The 20041-nt window shown below is 41.4% G+C and overlaps 3 protein-coding genes across 3 annotated transcripts; all 3 read left to right on the top strand.

Annotated features, from left to right (window-relative positions):
• Positions 1–1557: 1557 nt before the first annotated feature.
• LOC143329519 (angiopoietin-related protein 3-like) lies at positions 1558–5429 on the top strand. The gene is made up of 7 exons (XM_076745440.1): positions 1558–2179; positions 2340–2450; positions 3299–3419; positions 3797–3910; positions 4364–4459; positions 4710–4982; positions 5107–5429. The coding sequence occupies exons 1-7, from the start codon at positions 1673–1675 to the stop codon at positions 5325–5327; spliced, it is 1443 nt and encodes a 480-aa protein (XP_076601555.1). The 5' UTR covers positions 1558–1672; the 3' UTR covers positions 5328–5429.
• A 1516-nt stretch (positions 5430–6945) lies between these two features.
• Positions 6946–13554, top strand: LOC143329440 (phosphoglucomutase-1-like). Its single transcript, XM_076745319.1, has 11 exons — positions 6946–7203; positions 8550–8712; positions 9008–9154; positions 9412–9537; positions 11004–11194; positions 11366–11520; positions 11803–11918; positions 12040–12175; positions 12761–12944; positions 13101–13229; positions 13454–13554. Exons 1-11 carry the CDS (start codon positions 6946–6948, stop codon positions 13541–13543), a joined length of 1695 nt encoding a protein of 564 aa, XP_076601434.1. The 3' UTR covers positions 13544–13554.
• Positions 13555–15749: 2195 nt separating this feature from the next.
• Positions 15750–19502, top strand: LOC143329877 (leptin receptor gene-related protein). The gene is made up of 4 exons (XM_076746012.1): positions 15750–15857; positions 16256–16331; positions 17067–17253; positions 17910–19502. The coding sequence occupies exons 1-4, from the start codon at positions 15842–15844 to the stop codon at positions 18024–18026; spliced, it is 396 nt and encodes a 131-aa protein (XP_076602127.1). The 5' UTR covers positions 15750–15841; the 3' UTR covers positions 18027–19502.
• Positions 19503–20041: the final 539 nt, after the last annotated feature.

Below are 20041 nucleotides of genomic sequence, written 5' to 3'. Positions count from 1 at the left end.
TGTTTTGCGGCACGTGGGACAGACACACCACTCTCTGGACAAACTGTTGCCTCATGAGATAATTGGAAAAAAAAAAAAATAACAGGGCACTGACCATCTGCATGACACTGACCTTTCTGAGCAGGAGAGCCTGGATGGCCATAAAAAGAAAAATGAAAAAACACAATTTACTTGTAATCATGCTTCTAAGCTTCTCCCTGTGTGTGGCTGTGCTGTTCACTGACCATGAGTCCATCAGCAGGTAGAACCAGCCTCTCATACAGCAGGGTATGTGTTTGTATTTGCAATCATCAAAGGAAGCACAGGTCCGATGATAAAGGATGGAAAGACGTATTCATGACCTCAGTGTTCCATCTCCAACCCTTGCACACCTCATGGCCCCTGCACTCGTCCCTATGTCCCTTCCTCTGTGAAGACCTCAGCTCTGTTAGAGGTTTCATAAACATGGGCCCCAGCATATGCACCCATACATTTTACCTGAGAGAAGGGCCCCTTGCTGAAGTCATGGTTATGGACTGTGTTTACTGTATACACACTGTGGGGCTGGTGCAACCCGCTCTCATGTGGGTAGTTAACATTTAACAGAAGAGGACAGGGGTCATCACCCCGCATGGATAAGAGGTTATATCTCACCTCATACGATACTCCCAGTGGCAGTGCGCCACAATTCAGCCACTTGATTTCTTGCATTGCACGTGCATGGATGTATATTCTCTCATTGTGGAGACTTGCCTTCCTTGTGGGGACAAAACGCACATTATAAATTTTTAGGGTGAAGGCTTGGGTTAAGGTTAGGCAAGTAGTGGATATGACTATGGTTTGGGTACGTCACCTGGAAATGAATGTAAGTCTATGTAATGTCCCCACAAGTGATGAAAACACCACGTGTGTGTGTGTGTGTGTGTGTGTGTGTGTGTGTGTGTGTGTGTGTGTGTGTGTGTGTGTGTGTGGGTATGTGTCTCTTGTTATTGTTAAATGTTTGGGTGAAGACTTGAGTTAAGATTAGAGTAAGGTTAGATTACCCACCACTGGAGATATATATATATATATATATATATGTCAGTTGATCCTACATGTAAACTGGGTCATCTTCCTGTTTAAAAATAAACCAGGCATGCAACAATAACAGGGACCAGCCATGGCCTCCACACAGGTAACTACAGGTCAGTTGAAAACACTATGTCACACTGTCCCTGCTCTGTCTGTGGAGTCAGTGCAAGTGAATATATATTTGTTACATTTTAACTGTGGCTTAGTCATTTCTGCAGTGCCAAGCAGATGAAACATGCTATGACTCTTCTCTAAGTAAAGTTAACCTGGTGGATCAGAGTTAAATACTCATTTTAAATGCAGCAAAATTCAGAGTTTGGTTGTTGCCGGAAAATTACATGAAGTCTGATTGTTGACTAAACATTCCAGCTGATGATAATGTCAAAACCAACCACTGAAAACTGAATCTAGCTGAATTTGACCAACTTTCAACTCTCAGCAGGCGGAAACTGAATCATTCATGCAGATATTGATCAGATGAACAGGTTAATCATTGACCTGATTCTGGACAGACTATAAAGCCCAGGATCCTCACACAGCGGGTCATCAGCCAGTCACAGAGGGCTGCCAGTTGTTCCCTGACACCACCGACACACAGCTGGGGAAGCAGCAGGACAGCAACATGAGAGTTACACTTACTCCCTTATTGGTCCTCCTGGCTGCTGCCTGTGTCCCTGCCCTCTGTGGCAAAGAGGAGCAGCCTGTCCCCCAGCCAGAGGCTCCGGTTGAAATCCGTTCCCGCTTTGCCGCTCTGGATGACGTGCGTCTCTTGGCGAACGGCCTCCTCCAGCTGGGTCAGAGCCTGCGGGAGTTTGTGCAGAAAACAAAGGGACAGATAAATGACATCTTCCAGAAGCTCAACATTTTTGACCGCTCATTTTACCAGCTGTCAGTGCTCGCCAGTGAAATCAAAGAGGAAGAAGAGGAGCTGAAGAAGACCACCGTGGTACTGAAGGCCAACAATGAAGAGATCATGGGCCTGTCTACTAAGATCAACTCCAAAGTGGAAAGCATCCTGCAGGAGAAGGGTCACCTGCAGAACAAGCTGGAAGGCCTGGAGAAGAAGATGAGCAGCCTGTCACACAACCTGATGACGAGCGAACAAGTGGCGGAGATCAATGGCCTGAGGGTGAGTCACCGGTTTTTGCAAAGGAAACCTGGACTTGGATTTCTTCTCCTGTGGCTCAAAGATCATTTCAACAGTGCAACAATAAACTCTAAAACCTTGACACATGAATTCCTTCAATAGCACCATTCTTTAACACTTCCCACTTTTCTTCCCTGATCAGGAGGTGATCCACACACAGGAGCAGAGCATCACAGAGCTGCTGAAGGCTGTGAGGGAGCAGAGTGACCAGCTCAACCACCAGAGGGTTAAGATCAAGATTCTGGAGGAAAAGGTAGGTGTTAGGGACTGGGGGAGGGGGGCCATCACGCACAGGCAGAGGTAGACAGTGTGCCCCCACCGGGTCGTCAGGCATTGTGAAATTGATTGGACGGACGGAGAAACATCTGATCTCATTAGCATTGGCAGCCACAGATCTGCTGTCTGTTCTGTAGCTGATGTAGATGTTTAGTCAGCAGGTCTTTATTCAAAAATTGAGAGTGGGTGGACTTCAGTGTGTCGTTATGTTTGCCAAAATATATCATTTTGAGATATTGTGGGGGAGGATGTTGCAAGGAGAGGGTCTAAAGGAAATATTAACAGTCCTCAGGAGCTTCTAAGCTTCTTTTTATTTTTAAATAAAAATTTTAAAAATATTCCAGCCCCCCTCCAAACCCTTATAATTTTCACACAGTCCCTTATTCAGCCGGAGTGGATAGGCTCACATGGGATTTTATTTTGTTGCTGTGCATGAGTGTGCAAGAACTTTCCCGAGATTATTTTGGCTGCTTTGTGAGTTATGGGCCGTCGTCATCATGGTGTTGCACGGAATGCGCTGCGAGAAAGAAATTTAAATGGATTCATGGTGCTGTACTGTATAATTTAGACTTTGTCTTGGAGGGTGTAGACATAACAAAGGAGTTCTCCATATTTTTAATAATCTCAGCTAGTGTCTCAGTGATGTGATATATTTGCATTTCCTTGGTCTTGAGAGCTAAAAATTCATATTGTTAATGTAAAAGATTGGAAAATGTCTACTTTTGCTGAATAATAACCCAAAGTTTACTATGGGTGGAATTGCTATTTAATCCACACTCCAGAGTCAGTTTGACGATTATGTGTTTCTCGGGCTATTTCTTCCAGTTTACGGCCAACACGCTGACCCAAGGGACTATTGAGAAGATGCCCGAGATCTTCAACAGTAAAGCACCAACACTCACCCCTTATCTGACCTCAAGCACGGCCGGCGGCACTGAAATGATGAGTAAGAAGGATAATAAAACATGGGGAAATGCTGAGAGTGATTTGGTGTCTGTTATTTGTCATGCTGTATATCAGTAAGCACAAAACCTATGTATTCAATCTCACTGTGTCAATTCTAATGATTTGTAACTGTGCACAGACCATTTCCAGCTATTTTCTGCTTCACATTCTTACAGTTTCATACACTTACAGCATGTAGCTGCCTGCATTCACAGTTTTCCGAGCAATCGATGATCCTCACTCATTTTTGCTGCTAATGCTGCTGATATGAGCTCTTGACCTTCTGGTCACATGTACACTTCTCTGTTCCACAAAACCACTTTCTTTATTCAGGGCAGTTTCAAGTTTGACATCAGGTTTGTGGTCGTTTTTAAACAGATCTGCCATCAGACTGCAGTGAGCTGTTCAACAGAGGGGAACGAGTCAGCGGCGTCTATGCCATCAAACCCAGTGAAACAGAGCCATTCATGGCTTACTGTGACATGAACAAAGGTAATGATGCTTTACCATAGCACAGGACTAAGTTTATTTTTAAAATAAGGAGGACATTTTAATTGTTGTTGGGTCTTTGTTAAGTCCTACTGTCATATCGTAAGCTTGCAATCCTTCATGTAAAGCAAAAGCAGTGCAAATGTTGGGATTGCATTAGTAGTAACTTAAAGCAGCTGTGATACAGCTGTGGCAGAGTGAACAGTAAAGAGAGAGGCTGATATCAGTGAGACAAAATGACAAACAGTTATGCTGGATTACCTGCATGAATTGCTTCCTGTGAATCCGCCACAAGAAAACTAATGCAAAGAGAATTAATTACAGACTGTAAGTAGATTAAAAAGCTTTTGCTGAAAAAACGTCAACCAGAAATAGTTTTAAAAACTAGTTCAAGAAAATCTTAAGGATTAACATTTAAGACGAAGTCATCAGTTTGTTTCTATTTTTTCCCTTTAGACCATGGAGTAACAGTCATCCAGCGAAGGAGGGACGGTTCAGTGAATTTTGATCAAACCTGGGAGAAATATGAAAATGGGTTTGGAGATTTGCAAGGTGACACACAGTATTCTCTTTTTTCTCGAGACGCCAAGCACCATTACCCACCTAATGTTGAGAAATTCATCCTCAACTGTCAAATTTAAAATTACTTGGCACATATCATGATTATAACATCTGCAATTTTAGAACTTGTGTAGGGAAAAGCATGCCTGCACATCGTGCATGTAAATTTGTGTCCATCACAACTCAAAGAGTCCTGTTAAATCATGTCAGCTCTGACCTGTCACTGATGTCTCCCTCACAGGGGAGTTTTGGCTGGGTCTCAGGAAGATCCACTCTCTATCTGCTCAGGGCAACTCTGTCCTTCACATCCAGCTGGAAGACTGGAAACAGGGCAGGCGCTTCATTGAATACAGATATTATCTTAATGGTCCAGAGAGCAACTACACCATTCACCTCATGCATCTGTCTGGAGATTTGCCGGACCCCATGCACAACCACACAGGCATGATGTTCTCCACCAAGGACAGGGACAATGACAACCACCAGGGCTCCAACTGTGCCTACAACTACACAGGTGCAGCAGATGTGCATGTTGTAGACATTTTTATCCCAATGTAATGCAGCGATGCATGTGGGGCTTAATTAATTATTGTCATCCAGTACCAGCTGCACAACATGTAATTTCTGTCATCTTCCAGGTGGATGGTGGTTCAGCGCCTGCGGAGACACCAACCTGAACGGGAGATACTTCCCAGCGAGACCTAAGGGGCGCTCAGAGCGTAGGAGAGGAATTCAGTGGAGTCCGGGCCAAAAGGCTTCATACTCCATCAAGCTCACCCAGATCTCTATCCACCCCGTGGCCTCCCCCAGCGCCACCTCCTCCACTTCAGCTTCGTCAGAGACAGGTGTCTTTCAATGAGCCTGTACCAACATTCTCCAGTGAAAATACTGCATTAAACAGTGGCCTCTTCAGGAGAGCCTTGGCATTGCTTTAAGTGTGCAGACATGGCTTAAGGAGGCATGGGCAGAGAGGAAGATGTTTCCTCTGAGTGTCAAGTACTGTTGTGTCCTGAACAAGGAAAGACAAAAGAACATTTTACTGCCATCGTCTGGATAGTCTCTAATGTAATAGAACACTTTAAAATGTGTTGTGAAATCTACAATATACTGAAAAGCAGTTGGCAATTATTATATCCTCACTCACTGTATCTCAGAGGTCAAAGGTATGGAGAAGAAATTAAAATGTACAGCCATATGTGAGCAGTTTTTATAATGGGTCACATTGACTCTCAGCACACAGCAGTGGTTCACAACACGAGGGGCCGGACCTTTGAGGGGGTCACGAGATACATCTAAGGGCATCCTGAGTAGACGTCTTCAATTTGAGGGTTCAAAAGCAGCAAAGGTTGGGAACCACTGCTCTAAAACTCATCTTTACTATACATACTTTGTTTTTGATACATATGCTATGTTTTATCACTTTGAATAAATAAAAGTTTGATGGTGACTTCATATAATGCTTGTGTTCATTTAGGTGTGGATATCCATGACTGAAAAAATGATTAAAACCTTTCTGTCCTGATTAAACCATAATGGACCAAGACACGTTTTTAGAATGTCTGGTTGGTTATTATGGGCTGTTGCGGTTACTTGCGGTCCTGACATCGGTCAGAACAGTCTCTCTATGTCAACAGAGATTTGGCACAGAGTCTCATTAACCTTGAACTAAAACACCAACTTTGTTTTGATCCCATAGTCTTGTAAATCAATGACTAATGCATGTTCACGTTTTTACTACATATCAAAAAGTTTAAGAGTGTTGCTTAAAAGCTTGTGATGCCAAATTTTTTTTGTTCTGTGTCATTGGGAGCCCTTAACAAACTCTAGAGGGCAGTGTTGTTCTGTCTTATGCACATACTTCCACTCTGAATTGATTGCGCTGCATGTATAAATAGATTTTAAAAATGATGTTTGTTTTGTAAACAGATACTTTCTTGGAGCCACATTCATATTCAGTATTTGTTTCTAATAACACTCTAATTGCTTCTCTCACTCTCTGTTCACACACTCAGCTTTAAAAAAGGGTAAACATCCCCTCCTAAAATAGCGCAAAGTGCATCTCCGATGAGAGATGTCACCCTTCTTTTTGCATATCATTAAGTGGAGCACAGCTGCAGCTGTTCGCAGATGCACAAATTGCTCCCATAACACCTCAGTACTTCCACCCAGACACACCCCAACACACACACACTTCTTTGTGACTGGGCCTGCAGCTCTGACAGTGATCCCCCTGCACATGTGTGAAGGAGCGTCTTCAGTTACTCCCCCTGCCTCTGAACACGCATTAGTTTGAAAGGTTATTTTGGGCATCAGAAGTACCACTGCAGCGCTGTGAAATAACAGGAGGAGTCAAGATTTTACCCTCCCATTCTGCCCGTGTACCATACCCCATGTCAACTGACAGGGGATTTCCCTTTAAGCAACAAGTTCCCCGGCTCTCTACACTGTTGCATTAGTTTGGATTCTCATTTGAAACAATGGACAACAGTCCTCTGCAGGTGCTGACTGTCCCCACAGCCCCCTACCCCGACCAGAGACCCAGCACCAGCGGCCTGAGGAAAAAGGTCTATGTATTCCAGTCCAGGAGGAACTACCTACACAACTTCATCCAGAGTATCTTCTCCTCTATTGACCTACGTGACCGCCAGGGTTCAACAGTGGTGGTGGGGGGAGACGGTCGCTTCTTCAACCGGACAGCTATTGAGGTCATTGTGCAGATGGCAGCTGCCAACGGGGTCAGTGTCACCGTGTGTGTGTGTGTGCATGCTTGTAAGTGTGTGTTTGTGTATGTGTGTGGGTGGGTGAGAGCACATATATCAGTGTCACCTGTCCTCATCGCCTGTTGTTATCCCTTTGTTGTCATTGGCTGTACCAGCCTCATGCCTTATTACCGATCAATTGCAGCTTTTAGCACATGGCTGTGGGAGAAAAGATCAATAAATACAATTTTAGATAATTATAATAATAAATACTCTATTAGAAATCAGACACTAATCTATAATCAAAATGTAAACAGTTGGTGAAACTGATGATTAGAACTTTAAATTGATTGGCAGGTATTTCAGTAAATTTATTATTTTAAAAAATACATAAATCAGATTTTGTTCACACATTCATTTCCACCTCTGGATGAATTCTATTTAGCTGTCACTTTTCATCAAGCCATTTTATTTTTTCCAATAATCTAGTTTTTGACTAAATATCCACAAATCAAATGATATTCCCATCAACCTGAGCAGTATATTGTGTTTATTTTTAATTAGCACATTTCAGCATGCTAACTGTTTTATAATATCCTCAAGACAATGACATGTCCTGCTTCATTTCAAATAAAATCCTTATAAAACCATAAATAACTTCATATTCTATTTATACAATACAAAACTATGCCATTTACACCACTTTCCTATGTGAAAAAAATGTATTTTTGTGAAATAATACATATTCAACACATGTTGTCTTTTTGCATTTAACATCTGGCTGCCTCTGTATTTTATTTTTTCTTTATATCACCCAGTTACAATTGTAATTAGCAACTGGCAGCAGTTTGCTGATGCTATTTTCAATTAGAATATGATCAGCCAAGTAAAAATGGCCTGTATCTGTGTATTTTAAGCAATGCAAGGCAGTCAGAGTTGGCAGTATAATGCAATACAACACCAGAACAATGTAACACTGAGAAAGTAAAGGATGAATGCTGCCCTTCAGCCATAAACCGGCCCCTGCTGTAACTGCAGCTCCCGGATACTCTGCTGTCTGCAAATAGAAACGGATAACCTGTTTTGTTTTCAGTCCTCCTGCCAGAACCAGTAATGAGCTCTCTGTGGTCCTCAGGTTTTAATTACATAAGCTTTGAGCTCCTGGTGCTTTCTTGGTCGAATGGTATACTTAGACGGGCTTAAAATACACTTACGCATAATAAAAGTGGCTGCTGATGTACCGTAACTGTCTTTCATTCAATGAAACTCTACTCCCAGTTACTTTTCGTTACGTCCTCTCCTCTATAAATAAGATTAAGATGCACACTCATGCCAGCCAACTCACACACACGTACACACACACCTGTGTGACATTTCCTCAGGTGGGTCGTCTGATCATTGGACACCACGGGATAATGTCCACGCCAGCCGTCTCCTGCGTGATCAGGAAATACAAAGCCATTGGCGGCATCATCCTCACTGCCAGCCACAACCCCGGTGGACCTGATGGAGACTTTGGCATTAAGTTCAATACTGCAAATGGAGGTATGGTAACTGGAGAGAAGGAAGCATGCAGGGGCATCAGCCAAGTGAAAAATAGTGTTACGAGAGAAGTCAGATAACATTTAACAAGGCCCTGTGCTCATTCAAATATGTGGCACAGACACAGTGCTGAGATAAAGCTTGAGATTTTGCCTGGATATAAAATCTGGGACAAAGTTCGAACACATTGAAAAGATCTGCATAGTTTTATCAATAAACAACCTTGAACATCGAGCTATTCTTCTGTAGTGCAACACTAATATCACCTGTAATATCAGATGTTTTCTCCTGCATCCAGGCCCAGCCAAGGAGGCTGTCACAAACAAGATCTTTCAGATCAGCCGGACCATTGAGGAGTTCGCCATCTGCCCTGGACTGCGAGTGGATCTGACAACTCTGGGCAAACAGACGTTTGATCTGGAGAACAAGTTCAAACCTTTCACAGGTGAAGTGCAGCATCAGTCTGTCACCCATCACCTTAAATTAGGAGAAGACAGAAGGCGATGAGGAAATAAAAGGATATGTGGATGGATGCTACAGCAGTGAAAACTTTGTAGCATTTAAAAAAAATACTGTGAAACTTACTTTATCAATCACAATCAATCATAGGACACAGTTTTGCTATTCTTCAGTCATCATTAATCTTGCTTTTTTGGCATAAAACTAAACACAGTTTTCTTTCTCCTTTCTGGTTGTGTGCAGTGGAAATTGTGGACTCTGTGGAATCCTACGCCAACTTGTTGAGGAATATCTTTGACTTTGCTGCTTTGAAGGAGCTTCTATCTGGTGAAAACCACATCAAGATTAGACTCGATGCCATGCATGGAGGTGAGAGTGTATTTACTGAGAGCATGTATTCTTATCAATATATTCTCTGTTAAACATTTTAATGCAGCAATGAAAAGGAACTCTATTATAAGTGCAAATAGTGTATTTGCTTAAGTAAAAGTACAAAAGTATTAATACAGCATGAGTAAAAGTATTCATTGAAATGACCATTGTGAGTGTTACTATACATTGTATTACTGGAATGTTATTACCGATGTTATCATGTGTAAGTAGTACTTTATTCTCATCTATGAGAGAGTAGTCAAGCTAATTAGCTAAACTAATGTTGTGTAACTTGCAGCATTTTTTATCAGATGATACATATAAATTTGTCAAAAGTATAAAGTAACATAAAATGGGAGTACTCAAGTGCAGTACAAGTACCCCAAAAATGTACTGTTTATTCAGACTCAGGTCTCAACAAGCACAACTTGTTCATGATGCCCATGTTCCTTAAATGTTTGCATAAGGTCAAATGTGACACACAGATCAGGACACCAGTCAGTACACATCAGTCTGTTGGTTCTCTCAGTCACCAGCGAAGTTTGTGTTTTGGTCGTTTCAATGACACAAGAGAGGAGAGCTGACGTGGGCTTATAGGAACTGTTTACTTTAGAGCGAGTCACAATTATTAGGTTGCTAAAGCTATTTGGAGCATCTTCTTACACACACCCACATGACCACCGCTGCTGCAACACAACATAAACACCCTCACAGGGAGTCATATTGCTATTGATATTAAGACAACATACCACATGCCCTTATCGCTGTGACCTTTCTCTCCATGTCAACCACTCTAGCATCATAGTCACATTATTCTGATGGTATTTCAAATGGGCTGGAACAGTTGGCTTGCTTACAGAAACTTCAACATTTTGGTAAATAATCTTACTGGTTTTCTTGCCAAGAGTTAAATAATTGGATGGATACCACTCTCATGTCTGTGCAGTAATATATATATAATATGTAGAACTACATAACTGGCTGTTCCTCTACAGTTAGCAGATAGTTAGCTCAGGTAAGCATAAAGACTGGAAACACAGAAACAGCTAGCCTAGCTCTGTCTAAAGGTGAAAAAGTTCACCTATGAGCACCTCTAAAGCGCACAAATTAACACCTTATAACTCGTGTACAAAAATGCTAAACCAGCACGAGAGTTTGTTACCTTTGGACCAAGCTAGGCTAGCTATGTCTTGGTATCATGAAGCTAAAGCTAGCAGCTAACCAACTGAAGCTAACCAGCTGCTGGCTGTAGCTTCATATTCACCATACAGAGAAGAGAGTGGTATCAATCTTCAGTCATTGTGACAAGAGAGTGAATAAGTACAGTCGCCAACAAGCTGAAATGTTTCTTTAAACATTTTTTATGTTTTAATTTACAACACCATTTTTTTCTTCAGTAGTCCATCATTGTCTTTATATCAGTCTTCTCTCATCTCTCTCTGTCCCCTCCATCTGCTCCCCAGTGGTTGGACCATACGTGAGGAGAATACTCTGTGAGGAGCTGGGCTGTCCTGCCAATTCTGCCATCAACTGTGTCCCATTGGAGGACTTTGGGGGTCAACACCCAGATCCTAACCTCACTTACGCTGCAGATCTGGTTGACAGCATGAGAGATGGACAGTATGACTTCGGTGCTGCATTTGATGGTGATGGGGTGCGTGTACTGTTATTTGTCTCTTTCTTTAGATTTTCTAAAGCAAAATCAAATTCATTTCTTCATTTTTCTAATTGGACACCAATATATTTCACATTCATGGCCTGAGGGATTCTGGGACTGAACCAAAGGCCTTGACCTCTAACCGCTGTCTGTCTGTTGGCCCTCTAGGACCGAAACATGATCCTTGGTAAGCACGGCTTCTTCGTCACCCCACCTGATTCTGTGGCTGTGATCGCTGACAACATCTTCTGCATCCCGTATTTCCAGCACACAGGGGTGAGAGGCTTCGCCCGCAGCATGCCCACAAGCTCAGCCTTAGACAGGTAAAAAAAAAAACAGCCTGGCTTTTACATCCCTGCCAAAACCACAGAGCCAAGGATTTTCTGAGTTAAAACGATGGCAGACTAACAGTACTTTTGGTGCAAATAGATCTTTAAATGAGATTAAATCATAATCATAAGATTAAATCATGTTCATTTACACATTCAAAAGATACATTAATAATAACAGCAAGAATCATATTATGTTATTTCATTGTGTCACTTGTGTTGTTTCAGTGGTTCACTGTACTTTCTTAGAATATTCTTTCATTTTATGTCCTGCAGAGTAGCAAAGGCAACAAAAATAGAGTTATATGAAACTCCCACTGGGTGGACGTTCTTTGGGAACCTAATGGATGCAGGCAGATTGTCTCTGTGTGGAGAGGAAAGCTTTGGTACAGGTACTATAACTCTTCATCGAGTTATTAGATCAAGAGTGCTCTCTCTCGCTCCATGAGGGAGAAAAAGAAGACAGTAATTTTATTGTTTTTTCTCTGCATGGTAAACTTAATTACATATCAGGTGGAGACCATATTCGTGAGAAGGATGGGCTTTGGGCCGTGCTGGCATGGCTGTCCATCCTGGCCACTAGACGGCAGAGTGTGGAGGATATTGTTAAGGACCACTGGCTAAAATATGGAAGAAACTACTTCACCAGGTGAGAGGTGGATAGACCTGTGTTGTTTGTTTGACAGAGTTACATGCCATCATTCATCAAAAAACACCAACAACAGCCAAAGTTAAGACAGAGCAAGTCAGAAACAGAAACAGCAGCTGAATTATTTCCAAGCAGAAACAGTGTACATTATTTAACTGATATAAATGGAACTGATGGAGGAGGGCTGATGACACATACTTGTTAAGAATATACATACAGGGCATGACTGACATCTAGTGGAATATATGTGCTGTTACATATTCACTCAAGACTTGCAATAAATGGAAACATAAATGATGATGTCAGACTGTAATTTATCATCTAGTGCTTTCCTAAATTCTTAATGTGCCTATGTTGACTTGGCTCAAGGCTTGAGATATCTGTCAGCTGTATCAAATGAAAACCATTTAGTTGTCATACAAAAATTTTCTCTGCTGACTCACAGCAGTTACAAATAATCATAACAACTCACTACCAAAGAAATGTGCATTTGTTGCAGCTGATGATCAAAAAGTCTTTTAGATTACTGGAAACCTTCATCATAAAGCACTTTTCTGTTGTTAATAGCTGTTGTTTTGGGTCCAGATATGACTATGAGAATGTAGACATAGATGCAGCCTGTGAAATGATGGAGGATTTGGAGATCATGATTGCTGACAAGTCCTTCGTGAAGCAGAGATTTGCTGTGGAAGACAAAATCTACCAAGTGGAAAAAGCAGACAGTTTTGAGTACACAGACCCGGTCGACAGCACCATCACCAGGAACCAGGTACATGACACGCACTGAGCTGCTTTCCTGTGAGGTTTTTATGTGGGCTGATCCTGGATGTATCCAGTGGTCAGAGGTATTTGGACTCTTTCAACACTGGAGGGACTCATCTGTGCCTGCAGACCCTAAAAGCTTCTGTTCTGGGCTGTTTTGCAGGGTCTGCGGATAATCTTCTCTGACGGCTCTCGAATCATCTACAGGCTCAGTGGGACAGGTAGTGAAGGGGCAACAGTTCGAATCTACATAGACAGCTATGAGAAGGAGCAAATCTTTGAAGACACACAGGTAAAATATGAAATTCTGACAGACACATCACAGGACTAATTTCACCAAAATATACAAGACTTCATAAATCCTCCATGATACTGACAATGCTGAAAGTCTTGTGACCTCACATATCATTAAAATACTTTATGTATCAGGCATGTATATTCCACGAGGAAATGCATCAGTGGCAAAAGGTAGCCAGGTGCTTGAGTCTCTAACCATATTATCCTTGTTTGGAACAGGTGATGCTGGCACCCCTGGCAACCATCGCTGTGAAGATTTCCCAGCTCCATCACAGGACAGGTCGAAGCGGCCCGTCAGTCATCACGTAATTCCTCCCATGTGTTGCTCCATCATTGCTTTTTGTTTTTCTTTCCAGATTTTTGTATAAACAGAGCTTCAATTCCAAGTATAGCTGCACCTCATGCAGTAGTTAGCATTTGAGGCTAAGATATATGCAGTGATTCTCTCTGTATTACATTAAACTGCTTTTTATTTTTGGTTCATGTGCGGCGCGTGTGTGTGACTCTTATACCCGAGCAGCAAAGTGTCAATTTCCTGCTTGTTCTCTTCAATTGTTCCAATTGTAATTTAAACCAATCAGTCAGTGGCAAAACAGCAGCAGGGTTTCAAAATCATCAGCACTCCTAGTGATCAAAACAAGCAACCATGATATAATTTCGTCCTATTAAATGCTGCATGTGGCTCAAACCAGTGGTTTCATTTCCTCTGTGAAACTCTTTCATAGCGCCGTGTATTCTCGCACACTCAGGAAGTCAGTTTTATGGTTATGAGTCGAGAGGTACATTCTGAAGAAAATAATAAAGTAATGTACCATTTCTCACATGAAGAACATTTCCTCTTGCACCCAGTGCTCATTTTCAAAGTAAAGAACTGGGTGTTAACCGCCATGAAGCCTCAAATCATTATCTCGTTCATCTGTACCCCTTCATTCAAGGAAATTAAAACTCATCAGTGAATAACAACTGGAAATTGTGAGTGACAGCATGCCAGCTTGAGCGTCCACACAAGCACAGAGACGCAAACACACATTTCTGTATCAGGAGTAACCGTTCTGAAAATTATAAAGATGTTTGCAAATATTTCACGACATTATATTTTTTTACTGCAGTCAGACAGTACATAACATTTGAACTTATCCAGCTCTGATGGATGCATGATTTCCATCTGGACAGCAGCACCATTAGTCCACTAACATCTGCTCCAGCTCTGTGATCACTCATGCCCTTTGAAGTACAGTACCTCCCTGCTGGTTTCATCTGCATATTACACTGGACCTGAAGCCCAGCAAGTCCAGTTAAGTTCTTTGTTGTCATATGCACAATAATTGCAGTGACGCAGTCATTGTCAGTGATATTGTAAGTGCTCTTACAAGAAAACAATGAAATAAAATCACACAGGTGGAGTAAAATCCAAGAGGGGAACACATTGAGTTTAGCTCTGGTTCGTTGGGTCAGGCCATCTGATTGTGGCTTTTAGTTCCTCTAAAAATGCTAAGCAGAAGTAAAATTAATTCAGAGACAAAAGGACACTGAAACTGAAACAGTTATCATTGACTTCATGACTTGTGCTTTTCCTCCTGTGACATGCCAAAAGGTGTTCTGCTCTCACTTACAAAATCATTGGCACATAGTTCCACCATCATAAGAGAAATCTAACCTAACCTCAAAACTTTGAAGGTGGAATAGAGTTATGATACAGAGTATAATCCTACAAATACTGCATAATACTGTGTACTAGTTACATATAACACACAGTGATGGCAAAAGTAAAAGTTAACACCGAAAACCTGCAAGGTAAAAGCACACATTAAGCAGGAAAATGACTCCTGTGAGTGTTATGCTTTCAACTTGTATTATAAATTAATACATTACACTATTCAATCATCATTAAGGATACATATGCACTAAACACCTGTTTTGAACTACTTAGCGTACTGTTGATAGTTTAATATGTAACGGGGCATTGTATTTTAGAAGATGATCTTATGTTTAGGCTCCAGCCCCCCGCAACCCCGAAATGGGATGCGCGGGTCAAGAAGATGAGTGAATGAATGAATCTTATGTTTTGTATGCAAGAGGTTTAGCATATTATAAGTAACTACAGCTGTCAGATAAGAGTAGTCGAGTTGAAAATATATTTGTATTAGAAATGTCGGAAGGTAGGAGTATAAAGTAGCAAACAATGGACTTAAGCAAAGTACCAGTACTTCAAAATTGTGCTTCAGCACAATATGTAAGTAACGTCACACCACTACATGGTCTCGTGATCCTCGTCACGAGGGATGGCAACAACCGTGGGAGTAAACTCTATTTGATTTCTTTTGAATTTAATTAATCTGCCCACAAGCGGCTAATGATGATGATGATGATGATGATGACGAAGGTGTTCAGGTGGGTCTGCACATTCAGCGTGCGGCTGTCAGTGACGTTTTAAACCGCGAGCGGACCGCTGGGCTACTGTCGCTTTAAGACGGTCACGTGACAGAGAAGGAAACTCCCGTTGGAGGAAGCAGGAAGTTCATCTACCAAGAAGGAGAGCCTGAGCACATAAACAGTACACAAAGAACAAAACAAAAGTCAGGCATAAAGTTTCACTCATTTATCGCAATGGCCGGCATTAAAGGTATTTTATTTCATGCGTTCATGAGGCAGCCGACTGTTACGCTCGTTAAGTTTAGCAGACGTTCGTCTTTACCGTCAATGTCTCAACAACTTTGTTAGCCTATTTTACAACATTGCAGAAGACCTTTGCTGAATAATTTCGAAACCTACTACTACGTACAAGACTGTCCAAGGACACTAAGAGTTGTCGCAAGCTATCTCGATCCATTGTTAAGTTTCTAGCCTATTTTAAGTTCTGAGTCATTGTTATTTTTCACTGTACATTCATCTGAAATGTTGACTTAGCGTACAAGCAGTGTTCAGAGCAAGTGGCAGAAGCCTAGCGTAAGAAGAAAGCGTCTCTGCCAGTGAGGTTTAATATTTATTTAATCTTCTAATGTAATGTTCCTCTTCTTTCAGCACTGGTGGGTTTGTCCTTCAGTGGTGCCATTGGACTTACATTTCTTCTGCTGGGTTGTGCACTGGAACAGTACGGGTAAGTTGTTGTTCTAAGTATATATGTTATTATGGGCCATAGACGTGATTTGTCATGCATTTTTACGCTTATAGGGATAGTCAAGATCGCAGTTTATCAGAGAGATATAAACAACAGTTAACAAAATCAACACAACACTCAAAAATACCTGTAAAGGGGAGCTCCAGCCATTTAGTACTGCACTTTTTGTAATGCTGATGGACTTTTAAGAGGCAGGCTTAAAAATTATGGCCAAAATCACTGCAGTATAGACCCCAGAAATTTACGGGTAAAGCTCCAGAAATGATGAATCCCACAGTTTCCATAGTGCAACTCAACAGCGTGGTTCAATAGAGCCCCCCTACGCTCTGAATGCCTACTTCTTTCAAACCCATCGCTCCCCGTTTGTAATGCAGTCCTTCTGTTAAAACCACAACCTGAGATGAGTCAACTCTGATGTCATCACAGTTATTTTTTCAGACTCCTGAAATCTCATCCACAGTCACATTGTTCAGTGATTTTTACAGGCAGAGTAATACTCCTCACACAAGTAAACTGTGGTTGGTTAGTAAAATGTGTGGAGTGCCTCTTTAAAATGTTGCGTTCTGTTTTGAATGGTTAAATATTCGTGAGTGGTTTGTTTTGGCATACTCATTTCTTATTGAATTTGCACCTGCTCATTTTTATCTGACCAGCTGCAAAAACATGCTACTGTATGTCATAAAATGTGAGCCATCCTTTGAACTGTTTCTGCAGGGTATACTGGCCACTGTTTGTCCTGATTTTCTACGTATTAAGCCCCATCCCGACCTTCATATCAAGGCGCCTCAGTGACGACACTGATTCCTCCAGCAATGCATGCAGAGAGCTGGCTTACTTTTTAACAACTGGCATCGTGGTATCATCTTTTGGGCTTCCTATTGTGCTCGCACGCAATAGCACAGTGAGTTCTCTCTTCTCATGTTGAAATGTTCTGCAGATTGATTCCGTTCGGTAAACACAGCCACACTATCCTTGGCTTGTATTTGTTTGTGTAGTTGTTGTAGTTGTGGTGTGTTCCTGAACCCATGTAGTAATATCCTTTATACAGTCATGTGTTCACAAAGTGGTGAACCTCGCTCCATCCTCGCTTGTGAACGACTGAGCCTTTCCAGGATGCCCCTTTCATACCCAATCATGAGACTATCACCTGTTACCAATGAACCTGTTTACCTGTGGAATGTTCCAAACAGGTGTTTTTGGAGCATTCCACGTCTTTCCCAGTCTTTAGTTGTAAGTCCCAACTTGTTTGAAACATGTTGCTGCATCAGATTCAGAATAAGAAAATATTTACAACAATCAATGAAGCTGATGAGGTCAAACATTAAATATGATTGTCTCTGTGGTGTTTTCAATTGAGTACATGTCAAAAAGGATCAGAAAATTATTACATTCTGTTTTATTTATGATTGACACAAGGGTCCAAATTTTTTTTTGTAATCAGGGTTATATCTGAAGAGATGCACACTGTGCCACCACCACATTGTTAGAAAATCTATAGAAGACTGGATTTCTTCATGTCAAAAGACTTGATTCAGTGTGAATATTTTTCTCCTGCAGATCCAGTGGGGTGCCTGCGGTCTGGTGATGACGGGAAATGCTGTCATCTTCCTCACCATCCTTGGCTTTTTTGTTGTGTTTGGGGGTGGGGACGACTTCAGCTGGGAGCAGTGGTAGATTGCCTGTAGACTGTGGACAGACGGAAGGACAAATGGATGGACGAGTGGGTAGGTGGATAGTTGAATGGATAGACTGCAGACTGAGGGGCACATGTGTCCTGCACTCAATAGGGGATGATGTTCATGTACAGTGTAGGCTGCAAAATGTCAAATTTACTGAGCATGTTTTCAGGCCAATTGTTATATTAGGGGGTATTAGGGTTGGAGACAACACTATGTACCCTATTAATGTGCCTTATGTCTGAGACCAGAGAGACACTGATGCCTATGTCCCTCTTATTCTGTAATCCCATCACTATCCACCTTAACCTGGGTATTTTAGCTTGTCTCGCTTTTGTTTCAACCCCCAAATCACACAGCTCATTGCAGCTGCCTGCTATTTCATTATGCTTCAGTTAATCAGTATCATAAAGGGATCCTTCAGGAGTAGCTCTACTGTAATGTACACTGCAATGCTCACTGCATTATCTGTCCTCATTGTTTAAAGGGGAAGTGGCTATACTGAATTATGGCTTGCTTATTTTGAGCACTGTATACTGTTTATAGTGTGAAAGCAGGGGGAGTTATCTTAATCCATTCAATCTGACAACTAGTTGTAGGACTCCTAATCAGGTAAAGATGCATTTGTAAGGAGATGATGTGTTTGTTTTCGTTTTGCTGCAAGATGTTAAAGCCTTACTTTTTGTTCCGGTGCAATTGTTTACATTCTCACCAAAGATCATTTTAGAGTGCCCAAATGGAGCAGATTCACCACTGAACCATGGGCTTCGATCTGTGCTGTAAGGCAACATGATCCTCAAAAGCAAGCTGAGGCACTTGAGCACTGTTTAGTGAATATCATATGTCTAAGTGTCTATGTTCAGTTGTCATGTGAACAGGATAGAGAAAGCACCCACATCCATTTTATATTCCTACAGACTACAAAGAAAGTTATACTTTTGACAAGAGCATGATATTAATTTGTGAATCATATTTTTCAATGGTAAATACAGTACATGTGTGTTTTTAGGCCAAGTGTCCTAAAGGAGAGGGCTTTACCTGCAAACTCATTCATAAGTGCCTGTCATTCACAGTGTGTATTTTGATAAATAGAGAAATCACTGTGGAGTCAGTTTTCTGTGTTTCATCATCAGAGGATGAAATCTGTATTTGTAAATCAATATGACATCCTCATGTTCTATTTCATCATTGTCAGTACCTAACGATTAATGAGGTTCTGTTGATTGTATGATTAGCTTACTTCATCGAGACTATCACGGAAATTTTGACTTGGTGTCCAATACAATTTATGATTTCCTAATTTTCTTTGCAAGGGAAAGCATTATACTGTAACTGACATGTTAAATAACAAAAGTTTGTTCTTTCTCTTGTGACTCCCATTCCCACACTAATGAGTGCTGAAGAGCTCTCATATGTTATTTTATAAGCTCCTGACTGCATTTTGTTTTCTAACATTGATTAAAACTCTCTGTATAAACAAATGGACAGGCTCTGTCTCTCTGTCGACGATGTGATGAGAATAGTGAATCTTACAGTGGGTGGAGAACTTGACCTGTGTAAAGCATGTCTCTGGGCAGTGGTGATGGATGATGCATTTAAGCAGACACCTGCACACTATTTATATGCTACAGCAGCAATAGTGACTATTGCAAATCTCTGTGATGGCCTTTCAGGAAACACAGACCGGGAAAAGAGGAGAGGTGCTGTGTGGGTCAGTGTGTTTTGTGATTAGGTACATTTCTGTCTGGCCAGACTGTGTAAGTAAAAACTAAGCTTGACTGATAGAAATCCAGGTGTGACCAGCTGCTAAATAATGTAGATATTTTGCAATATTCATCAGGCAGCTTGTAACACAGCTCCATGTTTAGCCTTGGAGACTATATCTTTCACTGAAAACCATCTTTACACCTCCCCATCTGTTTCCAAACAAATATTAATATTGAATACGGGTTGGCAAAATTGCCAGATGCAAACAAGCTGTGTGACAAAAGGATGCTAAAAGCCAACATTATC

Source organism: Chaetodon auriga, chromosome 12 (genome assembly GCF_051107435.1).
Source record: "Chaetodon auriga isolate fChaAug3 chromosome 12, fChaAug3.hap1, whole genome shotgun sequence".
Lineage (NCBI taxonomy): Eukaryota > Metazoa > Chordata > Actinopteri > Chaetodontiformes > Chaetodontidae > Chaetodon > Chaetodon auriga.
This window is presented reverse-complemented; position numbering and strand designations above follow the sequence as displayed.

Bases quoted from the DNA above. Each gene is read 5' to 3' on its own strand.
- LOC143329519 (XM_076745440.1), top strand. From the start codon at position 1,673: ATGAGAGTTACACTTACTCCCTTATTGGTCCTCCTGGCTGCTGCCTGT. The intron at 4,460-4,709 runs GTGACACACAGT...TCTCCCTCACAG, and splicing joins TGGGTTTGGAGATTTGCAAG to GGGAGTTTTGGCTGGGTCTC. The intron at 4,983-5,106 runs GTGCAGCAGATG...GTCATCTTCCAG, and splicing joins CTGTGCCTACAACTACACAG to GTGGATGGTGGTTCAGCGCC.
- LOC143329440 (XM_076745319.1), top strand. From the start codon at position 6,946: ATGGACAACAGTCCTCTGCAGGTGCTGACTGTCCCCACAGCCCCCTAC. The intron at 11,919-12,039 runs GTACTATAACTC...ATTACATATCAG, and splicing joins AGAGGAAAGCTTTGGTACAG to GTGGAGACCATATTCGTGAG. The intron at 13,230-13,453 runs GTAAAATATGAA...TGTTTGGAACAG, and splicing joins AAATCTTTGAAGACACACAG to GTGATGCTGGCACCCCTGGC.
- LOC143329877 (XM_076746012.1), top strand. The intron at 16,332-17,066 runs GTAAGTTGTTGT...CTGTTTCTGCAG, and splicing joins TGTGCACTGGAACAGTACGG to GGTATACTGGCCACTGTTTG. The intron at 17,254-17,909 runs GTGAGTTCTCTC...TTTCTCCTGCAG, and splicing joins TGCTCGCACGCAATAGCACA to ATCCAGTGGGGTGCCTGCGG.